The following is a 13945-nucleotide window of genomic DNA, read 5'->3' as shown; positions in this document are numbered from 1 at the left end:
TTTATTTTCATTATCCCTATTAGGCATAACTTTCAATTTCAAAAGATCAACATCAGCAGCAAGACTATCAACTTTAGAAGCAAGCATATCAATTTTCCCAAGTTTTTCTTCAACAGACTTATTAAAAGCAGTTTGTGTACTAATAAATTCTTTAAGCATGGCTTCAAGACCAGAGGGTGTATTCCTATTATTGTTGTAAGAATTCCCATAAGAATTACTATAGCCGTTGCCATTATTATAAGGATATGGCCTATAGTTGTTACTAGAATTGTTCCGGTAAGCATTGTTGTTGAAATTATTATTTTTAATGTAGTTTACATCAACATGTTCTTCTTGTGCAACTAATGAAGCTAACGGAACATTATTAGGATCAATATTTGTCCTATCACTCACAAGCATAGACATAATAGCATCAATCTTATCATTCAAGGAAGAGGTTTCTTCGACAGAATTTACCTTCTTACCTTGTGGAGCTCTTTCTGTGTGCCATTCAGAGTAATTAATCATCATATTATCAAGAAGCTTTGTTGCTTCACCAAGAGTGATGGACATAAAGGTACCTCCAGCAGCTGAATCCAATAGGTTCCGCGAAGAAAAATTCAGTCCTGCATAAAAGGTTTGGATGATCATCCAAGTAGTCAGTCCATGGGTTGGGCAATTTTTAACCAAAGATTTCATTCTTTCCCATGCTTGTGCAACATGCTCAGTATCCAATTGTTTAAAATTCATTATGCTACTACTCAAAGATATAATTTTAGCAGGGGGATAATATCTACCAATAAAAGCATCCTTGCATTTAGTCCATGAATCAATACTATTCTTAGGCAGAGATAGCAACCAATCTTTAGCTCTTCCTCTTAATGAGAAAGGGAACAATTTTAATTTTATTATGTCACCATCTACATCTTTATACTTTTGCATTTCACAAAGTTCAACAAAATTATTGAGATGGGTAGCAGCATCATCAGAACTAACACCAGAAAATTGCTCTCGCATAACAAGATTCAGTAAAGCAGGTTTAATTTCAAAGAATTCCGCTGTAGTAGCGGGTGGAGCAATAGGTGTGCATAAGAAATCATTATTATTTGTGGTTGTGAAGTCACACAACTTAGTATTTTCAGGAGTAGCCATTTTAGCAATAGTAAATAAAGTAAACTAGATAAAGTAAATGCAAGTAACTAATTTTTTTGTGTTTTTAATATAGCAAACAAGATAGTAAATAAAGTAAAGCTAGCAACTAATTTTTTTGTGTTTTGATATAATGCAGCAAACAAAGTATAAAATAAAGCAAGACAAAAACAAAGTAAAGAGATTGGATTGTGAAGACTCCCCTTGCAGCGTGTCTTGATCTCCCCGGCAACGGCGCCAGAAAAAGAGCTGTTGACGTGGGAGTCGTAGCTCCCTTGTGACGGTAAAGCACTCGTCCGTTGGGAACCCCAAGAGGAAGGTATGATGTGTACAGCAGCAAGTTTTCCCTCAGTAAGAAACCAAGGTTTAATCGAACCAGTAGGAGTCAAGAAGCACGTTGAAGGTTGATGGCGGCGAGATGTAGTGCGGCGCAACACCAGGGATTCCGGTGCCAACGTGGAACCTGCACAACACAACCAAAGTACTTTGCCCCAACGAAACAGTGAGGTTGTCAATCTCACCGGCTTGCTGTAACAAAGGATTAGATGTATAGTGTGGATGATGATTGTTTGCAGAGAACAGTAAAACAAGTATTGCAGTAGATTGTATTCGATGTAAAAGAATGGACCGGGGTCCACAGTTCACTAGAGGTGTCTCTCCCATAAGAAATAGCATATTGGGTAAACAAATTACAGTTGGGCAATTGACAAATAGAGAGGGCATGGCAATGCACATACATGACATGATGAGTATTGTGAGATTTAATTGGGCATTACGACAAAGTACATAGACCGCTATCCAGCATGCATCTATGCCTAAAAAGTCCACTTTCAGGTTATCATCCGAACCCCTTCCGGTATTAAGTTGTAAACAACAGACAATTGCATTAAGTATGGTGCGTAATGTAATCAATAACTATATCCTCGAACATAGCATCAATGTTTTATCCCTAGTGGCAACAGCACATCCATAATCTTAGAGGTTCTTGTCACTCCTCCAGATTCACGGAGACATGAACCCACTATCAAGCATAAATACTGCCTCTTGGAGTTACAAGCATCAACTTGGCCAAAGCATCTACTAGTAACGGAGAGCATGCAAGATCATAAACAACACATAGATTGATAATCAACATAACATAGTATTCTCTATTCATCGGATCCCAACAAACACACATGTAGCATTACAAATAGATGATCTTGATCATGATAGGCAGCTCACAAGATCAGACAATGAAGCACAATGGGGAGAAGACAACCATCTAGCTACTGCTATGGACCCATAGTCCAGGGGTGAACTACTCACTCATCAATCCGGAGGCGACCATGGCGGTGTAGAGTCCTCCGGGAGATGATTCCCCTCTCCGGCAGGGTGCCGGAGGTGATCTCCAGAATCCCCCGAGATGGGATTGGCGGCGGCGGCGCCTCAGTATGTTTTCTCGTATCGTGGCTCTCGGTACTGGGGGTTTCTCGACGAAGGCTTTAAGTAGGCGGAGGAGATAGGTCAGGGGGGTGCCCGAGGGGGCCACACCACAGGCCGGCGCGGCCAGGGCCTGGGCCGCGCCGCCCTGGCGTGTGGCCGCCTCGTGGCCCCACTTCCTTTCCCCTCAGGTGTTCTGGAAGCTTCGTCCAAAAATAGGACCCTGGGCGTTGATTTCGTCCAATTCCGAGAATATTTCCTTACTAGGATTTCTGAAACCAAAAACAGCAGAAACAAAGAATCGGCTCTTCGGCATCTCGTTAATAGGTTAGTGCCGAAAAATGCATAATAATGACATATAATGTGTATAAAACATGTGAGTATCATCATAAAAGTAGCATGGAACATAAGAAATTATAGATACGTTTGAGACGTATCAGGCGGCCGCATCATTCATGCGTGTGGCTGTTCAATTCACGCGCACGCGCCCTTTCCCGCGGAAAGGAGGATCGGCAGACCCAAGGGTTGGAGCGGGCTGCCTAGCGATGGTGCAAGCAGTAGAGGTGGTGGTGAGGGACTAAGCTCGCTACGCCGAAAACATGGAGGCTGCATTGCTGGCGGAGAGAGCTCGTTGGGACACCGCCATGTCGGAGGGCCAGGCGCACTGGGGTTGGGAGGAGGGGCTCCATGACCGTGATATGCGTAAGATCGTGTCCATGGCCAGTTTCCCATTAGGAGCTCGAGGTTTGGGACTCGCACCGGGTTCCCAACGATACCATGCCCTCTAGCCACGACGACGGACAGGAGGCCGCTCGATGCGACTCAGATGGCCACCCTAACTTGTTTTTTTAATTAATGACCACTACAAGAGAACAGCCCCGTAGAGGCACTATTTTAGTCCTGTAGAGACACTTATATTGCCTCTACGTAGTTGTAGAGGCATTTTACACATTGTCTCAACAATGTCACTACGTGCAGTGTGTCTTAGACTATAGAGTCATTTTTCAAAATGCCTATATATGAACTGAAGTCACTTTGTAGAGACAAAGAGTTGTGTATCCACACACACACAAAGGCACTTCAAAGATACACTTGGACCATGTATGTATAGGAATGTAGACAGATTATGCCGCAGTTTACTTTGCCTCTTAAATCATAGAGACATCTTGTTGTGGCAGCTTATCCGTCCGAAATAATGTTGAGACATTTTAGTGAGGCATTTTATTCAGTCTCTGAAAATATAAAGACAATGCATAGAGTCATAAATATTGCCCATTCAAAAATTTAGAGGCACCTTGTTGTGGCATTTTGTTCTTATTAGAGGCTGGGTGTCTTCTCGATAATCATCTACATCCCAATCTGAACGCTATGACGACACATGTGCTATTTTTTCTTATTTTGACAGTCAAATTGGTTGTATATGAACAACCATTGGTTGTCCTGTGACAACATGGATTCAACAATGCCAGGGAAAGTGTTCAGGGGTTACACTTTCAGAAAACACTTACTGCCACTAATCTCTTTTTTCATAGAACAGATCAGCTAAACAAAATATTTGTTTTACACGCCACTTCTAGTGTGAGGCTATAATGGCGCTTTCTCTAGAAAAAATTTCTAATTCCCTCGACATGTGTTCATCCATAATACATCGTCTTGGGTAATTTTCTTGGCTTTTGGCTTCTGGTCCTTGATTACCATTAGGTTCTTAAGGATTTGCTTCTCTTGGCTTTAGATCCCGCTTGCAAGCTGCTTCTCTTGGCTTTAGATCCTAGAGGCTGCAAGATGATGTGCACAAAAGTCAAAGATCACTCAAGACAATGCAAGAAGCTAATTAGAACAATGTTCTGATACATCAGTGCACATACAATACATAAAGGATTCAACAGAAAACCTGAATGTACTTAGTGAGGAACTCTCCACAGCAGGGGCAAGCTTCGACCTGTCTAGTTGCTGCACCAACAGCCAGGTCGGCGATGAAAGAATCATCAGTGTCCTAGACCTATATATGTGACACCCTCACACTCCAATGATTATCCTATGCCTGTTTCACGACCTCTATGGACTCGGTGAGTGCCTGCTTGACTTGCGTACGTATATACTGAAAACGGGACACCATATCAGGTACACAGAACAGAGGAACCCTTTAGGTGGTGAAAGAAATTAATAGAGGAAGAAATAATCAATGAGGCAAATACTACATATGCAAGCAAGTGTCTCTTGAAACCTTACGGTGCATGCAATTAGTTCAATTATAAAATGCCAGTCTTCCAATGAATTCAAGTAGCAAATGGATGGCTACTCATATATGTATCAACAGTCTACTTCCATCCGACAAAGTGATGAGGTAATGAATCAATTGTTATATGGATTAACAAGTGAACATAGAAACAAAGCAACAATCATTTAGCATTACCCTGTCTAAGGTTAACCCCTAAGATCTTCAGTTATTCACCAACAATATTGCCACGTATGATGCAGGTGTAGATACTACATACCGTAAGCCAAAGAAGCAGAATATTCCAGCTGAAAACGATATTTGGTCTCCTCCTGATGATTTTCTAAAAGCAATGCAGATAGAGCATTTAGGCAGTCAACCAGATTAGGGGGATGGTGCGTTACATAATAAATGTTATATTGAGACAACGCCAGTTGAAGGAGCCGGGAATCTGTAAAGCATTGCTAGATCATTACAAGTTGAAGCTTTGGCCATCCTATATGTTGTTAATGAAGTGTCCAGATTGGGGTGTCAAAAGGTCATCTTGGAATCAAATGCAAGCTATTTGAAGCAGATAAGAAATATATACATGCAAAGATGAGAGCACATGGTGTACAAGGACATCTAGATTAATTCATCATATCACCTGAAGTGCTACAATAGCTATAGCAAAGTCTGATATCATCTTTGTTGAGAACTACAAACCAAATCAATCTGACCCAAAGGAGCACACCATCGAATTTCCACACATCAGTACTGCAGCAGTGGCAACTAGCAACACCTTTTCATCAACGACGCAGCATGAATAGACAATAAAAGGAGAGCCAGACACAAGGATGGTGTTTGCTACCTTCTGGTACGAAGGTAATCTTGCTCTCAGTGGTGAAGAGTGTCGCCGCAACGTGCTGGTGGCGGGCGTGGACGTCGACTCTTGTTCCCCGACGTTGTTCATTGTCAGCAGCGAGTCCTTCAGAAATCTATCCCCTGCCTCCAACTGAATGGTATAGGGCTGAGCGAGAACGAAGAAACTGATGCGAGCCTTGGCTTCGCAGCTAGCCGTTCATGGACAGCGACGTCGAGGTAGACGCATCCTCCTTTCCCTTTCCTCGTTGTTGGAGGTCACGGCGAACGCGCACGCTGAAATTCTGGTGTACCCATCGTTTCTGAAGAAGAAAAAACCAGAGACTTGAAGTTAGCCAAGCATGAGGCGGCATAGGGTGAGGGCAGGGCAAGGACGGACAGACCTTTGCGGGTGCAACAGCGGAGCATACGGCTGCGCTCGTCTTCGACATTTGTTCAGTTGTTCTTCGCCGATCTACATGCGCGGGTGGGAAGGAGAGGGGCAAGACGGCTACAAGATCGACGACGGGGTCGATTGGAGTAGCAAGGCACACCGCTTTCTCCTCTCCATCATGATGGCGGCAGATCAGATCGGCAGTGGGCACTGGCGAGAAGGGGACTTTTCGGGGAGAAGACAGTGCGTGGTGTGGTGGCAGTAACCGACTACTTCCGGCGTGGTGGAGAGATATAAGGCGAAATTTTCCCTCCCCCCGCGCGCGGAAATTGCAAAAAAAATTGGCCGAGCGCGTTCCAAAATTCTCTTCGACCCGCTCACACACGCACTCGATCCAATTTTGAAACCTTGAAGAAAATAAAAATATGGATACGACAGGCCGAACGATTTGAAAATAATGGCACATGCATCATTTTTCATAGCAACTAGTAGTACACATAAAATGACTCATTGCCATATATTTTCTTCATTTGTTTTTATTTTTTAAGTGGGCGAAACTTCATAAGAAAGGCCTGAATCTTTCGACAACGGGATTGGATAAAGAGCCAAAGATTGACAACCATGTAGTAAAACATGATACCCACAAAAAGATTACGTCGATAGTCCTAGAATACAAGACATTGATTGGGTTTGGGTGTAAGCTCAAGGCAGGTTGGCATGGCACGAGAGTATGAGCTTAATCCGATTATTGAATCTAACCAACTACATAAAATCAGCATTATTTGGAAATAGAAGTAGATTTAAGATTAATTCTCCGGTGTGGATGAAATGATCGATATTGCACACATATCACTTCTAAGACATTTTTCATCATGTCTCTCTTGGTAAAAGAGACATGCACTGTCTCTAGGAAATGACTCTACTTTAAAGGAATTCTAAGAGATGTCTCTCTTAGTGTCTATACAAATGTGCTTAGAGACATTATGAAGAGCGTCTCCAAGGATATGTCTCTATCTTTAAGACACTCTCGAAAAGGACTCGTACAATGCCTTTACATGTAGACTAAGAGACATTTTCAAGAATGTCTCTGGGTTGATGTCTCTGCCGCTAAGGCATTCTTCAAAATGTCTCTCTAAATGACACTATAACAAACTAGATTAGATTTTAAGAGACACAATGGTCACTATCTTTATAAAAATGTCTCTACTGCACATTTTTGTTGTAGTGGACAGGTGGGCGACAGGGCAAAAGCGGGAGTACACTCGGACGGCCACGGTTCGTTTACTCGTGCCTATTGAGTTAAAATTTTGCAGGTACATATTATATTAATATACTCGTGCCAATTCTCAAGTGAAAATATGACCATATGTGGCCTACACAAAAAAAGGAAAATAATAAAATTTGTATTTCTTTTAACATTATCAAGATAACATGTACATGCAAATATTTATTTTACTTTTTTAAAAACTTTAACTAACATTTTTGTAAAAAATTAAATAAATGGGTGCCTCTACACCGATTTTTTTACTACTAGCTATTTCCGAAAAGCCTACAACTATTTGAGATATATGTTTACACGCGTGTCACTCAGTGGAGAGGGTCTATCTTGATGAGAGCATAGACCAGGTATTTTCTTCCCAATCTCAAGTCACACTTCCAGCCCAAAACCAAACCGATCGTTGCCTGCGTGTGCTAAGTTGGATCGTACAGAAATCGGACATATTTTATCGTGTGTATAGCAGCACTCATCGAATAATTAGACATGAGGTCCTCCAGCTACTCTAAACTTTGGAAACATCGAAGTAAAAGTTACAAAAATCCAAGGAAAACAAAAACACATATAGAATATGTGTCAATCATGTTGCAAAAATTCAAATCGAAAAAAGTGTCTGCTTTTTTTGATCTGAGGCTTATCCGTCGCAGTTTGATATAATCCACACTTGAATCCGCATTCAACCATATCATTTACCTCGATCTGATTCTAGAGAAAATATGGTAAAAAAATATAGATAGCAATATCCAATCTGACCCGATCTGTCGCATCCCCCTAATTTTAGGGCTATATATATGCAGATTGTGCTAGTATTTCAAGATAGATTATATTGTATTGATTTGGTGGAAAATCAATTCGGCTCTTGGGTGCATATGCTCTCTCCACCCAAAAAACATATCTCTAATTGTCAAAAAATTCCGGATGTACATCTCGACAATCTATGTGCGTTCGTGTAGTTTCGCGAAAAACCAATATTTATGGTCGATGTAAAAAAGACAAAACAAGTCTCACAAAAAGCCTTATTTTTAGCACTAAATTTATCCTTTTTACACAGCCCAAACGACAAGATAATTTTTCATGGAAAGACTTTGTGGGTGCTTGTCATGTGAAGATGTACACGTGAATTTTTCGTTTGGAATTATTGACATTTCAAAATATATCAAAGTTGCAGTCAAACTAAAGGAAGCATACGCACCGAGGAGCTCTCTTTGGATGTTATATACTCTATCGTCCATGAGCATCGGCGGCGCCAGTAGTGGGGCAACGTGGGGCGGTTGCCCCCCCTCACGGGCCGATTGTATGGCGGCCTGATGGGCCAAAAAATCTGGGCGTAGCCATCGACCTTTACCATCGAGGCATCGACCATCAGAACGGGTCGGGACGAGCGCAGCAGAGACGCAGAGTCCAGACCTAACCTCCCGCACCGCACCAGACCTCCTCCTGCCCCCATCGCCGGCGAGCCGCCGCCCTTTCCGTCGGCGAGCCGCGTCTCCTACCGCCGGCGAGCTGCCGCTCCTACCGCCGGAGATGGACTTGGACAGGGAAGAGGACTTAGAGGAGGAAATCGATTGGGAATTGATAGCTCTTCAGCTGGATGAAGATTCAGAGGCAGAGAAGGAGAGGAATTTAGAGGAAGAATCAGAGGAGGAGGCGACGGCCACGGCGACAGCGACGCAACAGCAGGTTATTTCTCCCCTTTCTCCATGCCTTTCTCTACTTGTCTCAAATCTCCATAATCTAGTGTAGAATTGTAGCACTTAATTTAGATTTCGTTTTTGATATTGTAGGCACAATCAAATGTTAATGAAGAATTCGATCTAGCAAATGTTGTTTCTGATCCTGGAATGCGGAGACCAATTGATGATTATCCAACCCCAGAATTAAGAGATAAGATGAGATGGGCATATTTATGTAGAGGACGAAATCGTTTGGATGGTCACAAATTCCACAAAACAAAATTTGGTCCACATTACAGGTCATTTTTAGCTAAATGGTATGACCAATATGACTGGTTAGAGTACAGTGTAGAGAAGGATGCAGCATATTGTTTTCACTGTTTTCTTTTCAAGTCTTCAAGCATTTCTTCACATTATGGGCATGATGCTTTCACAAAGAATGGATTTAAATGTTGGAAAAAGGGACCAGAACAATTCAAGAAACATGTAGGTAATGCAAGCAGCATTCACAACAATGCAAGAAATAGCTGTGAAGATTTCAGAAACAAGAAGCAAAGTGTGGCATATGCTTTGGCTTGTTATGAGGAGAAATCTCATATTGACTATGAAACTCGTTTGAGGGCTGTGGTAGGCATTGTCAGGTTTCTTATGGATCAAGGTCTGGCTTTTCGTGGACACGATGAGTCTAGCACTTCCCGGAACAAGGGTAATTTTCTTGAGTTGCTAGAGTGGTATGGCGCAAGATGCAAGGAAGTGGCGGATGTCATAAATGAAAATGCTCCTGGAAATTGTCAATTGACATCTCATGAAATCCAACAAGATATATCACAGGCATGCGCAGAAGAGACTACAAAAATCATAATGAGTGAGCTTGGGAATGCTGGTTTCTCTCTACTTGTTGATGAGTCTCGTGATGCATCGGTCAAGGAGCAAATGGCTGTGATGATCAGGTTAGTTGTTTGCTATTACAAATTCGTAATTCAGTTATTATGCTCTCACAACTCACATAACTATGATGATCAGGTTTGTGAACAAAAAAGGAGCGGTTTTGGAAAGATTGCTTGGTGTTAAGCATGTACTTGACACTAGATCAGCTTCTTTGAAAAGTTCTTTGGATGCAATGTTTGAAAAACATAATTTGACAATGTCTAGATTAAGAGGACAAGGATATGATAGTGCATCTAATATGCGTGGGCAGCTGCATGGTTTAAAAACTTTGGTGTTGGCTGACAACCCTCATGCTTTTTATGTGCATTGTTTTGCCCACCAACTTCAGTTGGTGGTTGTGGCTGTTGTGAAAGGAGTTCTAGCTGTTGGTGATTTTTTTGGTCACTTAAATAAGATTGTCAACATGGTTAGTCCTTTTAGATTGTTGCAAATCGATCCATTTAACTCTCTGTCTCTATATATATGCATTCTAATCTTGTAACATATGGTTTTGCTTGTAGGTGAGTGCCTCTTGTAAGAAGAAAGATGCATTGTTGCAAAAGCATCATGACCATATGGTATCACTGCTAGAGAATGGAGAGATAACAACAGGAAGAGGCCAGCATCAAGAGACAAGTTTAGCAAGACCAGGTGATACACGTTGGGGCTCACACCATAGAACTCTTGTCCGGATTCTTCAAATGTGGGATTCAGTGATTTCAGTCCTGGATAGTATTTCTCATGATGGGACAGATGCCGAGGAGAGAGGTTTGGCTTCAGGTTATATGATAAACATGGAAACCTTTGAGTTTGTTATTATCTTGCATTTGATGCTTCGAGTGCTTGGTATAACAAATGATCTGTCACATGCTTTGCAACAAAAGGATCAGAACATTGTGTGTGCCATGAATATGATTGTCTCGGTGAAGTGTCTATTGCAGAAAATGAGAGATGATGGATGGGAGCCTGTATTGCTTGCTGCTACTAATTTCTGTAGGGGAAGAAATATTGCAGTGCCGAATATGGATGACAATGTGTATGCTAGAGGTTATCCAAGGAGCTCACGCAAGATGGTTACTTGCTTACATCATTACAAGGTACAAATATTCAATGAGGTGCTTGATAGAAACATAGCTGAGATGAACAACAGGTTTGGTGAAACTGCTACACGCCTATTAAGGTGCATTGCATGCCTTGATCCTAGAGACTCATTTAGCAGATTTGATAATGAAAAGCTAGTTGAACTTGCAACTATGTATTCGGTTGATTTCTCTTCTCATGATTGCTATGTCTTAAGTGACCAACTCAACATATACATTGATGTCATGAAGAGAAGTCCTGAGTTTCTAGCTTGTGATACTCTGAGTGGTCTTGCTATCAAATTGGTTCAAACTGGACATCATTTGACCTTTCCATTGGTATATCATCTGATTACTCTTGCATTGACATTGCCTGTGGCAACAGCATCAGTTGAGAGAGTTTTTTCAGCCATGAACATTATAAAGACTGATCGCAGAAACAGGATTGGTGATGACTGGCTCAATGATTTGATGATTTGTTATGTTGAGAAACAGATATTTGCAAAAGTTCATGACAATCAGATTATGCTCCGCTTCCATTCATACAAGGACCGTCGAGGTCATCTACCTCAACATTTTAGCCTTCCTAGCTTCAACATAACTTAGTGGTATGCTACATTTCCTCCATTTCTACGTATTTTCGAGTTTTTAGTAATTGTACTTCATGAATCATGAATATTGAAGCTTGTGGAGTATTTTTTTTGCTATATAGACTCCCTTTTGTGCAACAAAAAATTTAGTCCACTTTTGTTCGCCCCCCCTCGGCTCAATTCCTGGCTCCGCCACTGTCCATGAGTGATAGTAATGACAAATTATAGATTCCTCAAAAAAATTACAAATTATAAAAGTACCAACCACGAATAACCTGATGATTCAAGGTTACAAATAGTACAAGTTACAACGTTTTCCGCATGATCAGTGAAACCCTAACGATCTAGCATTAACAAGATGGTTAGCAGTCGAGCGCACGCGCATTCTTGTCAAGGTTTAACGAATGTCCACAAGGGAAACCAAACGAGAAACTTCGATCCTGGCCAACGCAAAGCAAAACAACATCAATGCACTGATTCGTCAGATAGGCGGCCGGGCTGCGGCGCGGCAGAGCGGGCAGGTTGCGTGCGCGCGCAGCCACTCGTCGACGCAGCCGGCGTGAAACAGGTGCCCGCACGCCGGCAGCCGCCGCACCGTCTCGCCCTCGCGGACCAGACCCAAGCAGATGGCGCACTGTGCCCACCCCTCCCCGGCGAGCACGTCCCGCTTGAACGCGAACGCGGGCGGCAGCGCCGCGATGGCGGCCGCGTCCAACCCGCCGCCGCTGACGACGACGACGCCGGACGCGGCGGGAAGCGGGCGTCGCCGGCGGAATAATAGGATGCTGAAGAGATCGCCTCCGGCAGGGGTGAAGAGGTAGCTGAGGAATATGATGACGCCAGCCGCTGCGGTGCCCCACTCTCCGAAGAGCGTGTAGGAGACGGGCAGCAAAATGGCCGAGGCGATCAGGTGGTTGGTCCCGTCGAGCGTGCATGCACGGCGGCGCACCTCCGCCGGGTAAGTGGCACTACTTTCCATGGACGTGCGCGCCGGATGCGATCAATCGAGTCCGAGTATATGTAGGGCGGTGGCGGCGGCGGCGGCGGCGGCGGCAGGTGGTGTTTTTTTTCAGAGAACGGCAAACGGTGTAATAAATGGATGATGGATCGTAATAGGATACCTTCAGGTACGGGCCAAGCTTATATGGCGCAGATTGGGCCGAAACTTGCGCTAACTTAGCGATATTGGATAAAGGTGTCCACATCCACGTTGCTACTATCCATGCCCATTTTTCACCCTCAAAAGGAAAATCCATGCCCATTTCCCTTTTGAAGTGAACTTAACGGACGTACTGTACATCAATTACAGTACATCGGAGTAACAGAAAATCAATTTTTTTGGGTTTGTACACAAATAACATCTATTGCGCCCATTGTAACTCATACACTAAATCTACGAATTGACCTATTCATGACAAATATCACACTTCACGCCGCGAATCGACCCCACCACCGCTCCTGTATCTCGATTCGTCGCCGCACCAGCAGCCACCAAGGAGCTCACGGTCGACGCCGCCCGACAAGTTGCCCTCCTCAACGGCAAGTGCAAGCGGCAGGGGCAAACGTCGTCGTGACCGGATCTGCTGCTCCCGGTGTGAGGGACCAAGGCGAAGGCCGCCAAGGTTCCCGCTAGCAAGCGACAGAAGAAGCCGATGGCGATGAAGCTAGTCGCCAAGATGGCGTCCTTGACAGCTGTAACGGCGTCGGTGGCGAGGCGTCCGCCTTAGCTACGGAATATGATGTTATGTGAAAATATGTTGTTATGCGGTCCACCTTTGCGGTGTCTGATCTACGGGACGTTTTTCAACCTGCAAACAACGCTTTAGGTGCTCTCCATCAGCATATTTAGAGTTTGCGGTTTGAAGGACCTGCTAGAGTTGCTCTAAGAAGAATGACGTCGTGTTGAAGAGCCGGTAGGCGACGGCTACCAGAGAGACGGAGGTGATGAAGTGGATGAACGCGTCGCAGCCGTATGCGCCGCATGGGAGATAAATTCTTGGCCTCCGGTCGGCGGCATCGTTGTTGTCCATGGACGTGCGCGTCCGGTGCGTGGACTACATGTAGGTGTAGCGGGGTGGCGGCGGACGGCGTGCGTATAGATGGACGATGGAGCATTACCAAAGACAATATTTTGTTCCCTTCAATGGAGCAGAAATTTCCGCTCATTTCTGCTCGATCGGTAGCTATTGGCGTAAAGCTATCCAGGTCAAATGTGTAACCATTTTTACGGGATTGCATATCTCGATCCAGGATATAGAGGTGGAGCCAAATGAAAATAGCTTTTTCAAAGAGGAATAAATAGGGATTTTATTCAACTGGTACCATCAGAGGTACATAAGCAGGAGGTTCAGTGAACCATACTTGGCGCCCATAATCTGAGTTCCTAGCAATTAGATGGGCATAT

The 13945-nt window shown here is 43.6% G+C and overlaps 2 protein-coding genes across 2 annotated transcripts; one reads left to right on the top strand and one right to left on the bottom strand.

The window, feature by feature from the left end:
- The first annotated feature begins 8751 nt into the window (after positions 1–8751).
- On the top strand, positions 8752–11590 carry LOC127318387 (uncharacterized). Its single transcript, XM_051348873.1, has 4 exons — positions 8752–8952; positions 9057–9895; positions 9969–10299; positions 10394–11590. Exons 1-4 carry the CDS (start codon positions 8797–8799, stop codon positions 11555–11557), a joined length of 2490 nt encoding a protein of 829 aa, XP_051204833.1. The 5' UTR covers positions 8752–8796; the 3' UTR covers positions 11558–11590.
- A 432-nt stretch (positions 11591–12022) lies between these two features.
- On the bottom strand, positions 12023–12520 carry LOC127336128 (RING-H2 finger protein ATL39-like). The gene has a single exon (XM_051362904.1). The coding sequence runs from the start codon at positions 12518–12520 to the stop codon at positions 12023–12025; it is 498 nt and encodes a 165-aa protein (XP_051218864.1).
- Positions 12521–13945: the final 1425 nt, after the last annotated feature.

This window comes from Lolium perenne, chromosome 1 (assembly GCF_019359855.2).
Source record: "Lolium perenne isolate Kyuss_39 chromosome 1, Kyuss_2.0, whole genome shotgun sequence".
Classification (NCBI taxonomy): Eukaryota; Viridiplantae; Streptophyta; class Magnoliopsida; order Poales; family Poaceae; genus Lolium; species Lolium perenne.
Note: the sequence above shows the minus strand (reverse complement) of the source record. Positions and strands in the feature narration are given on the sequence as shown.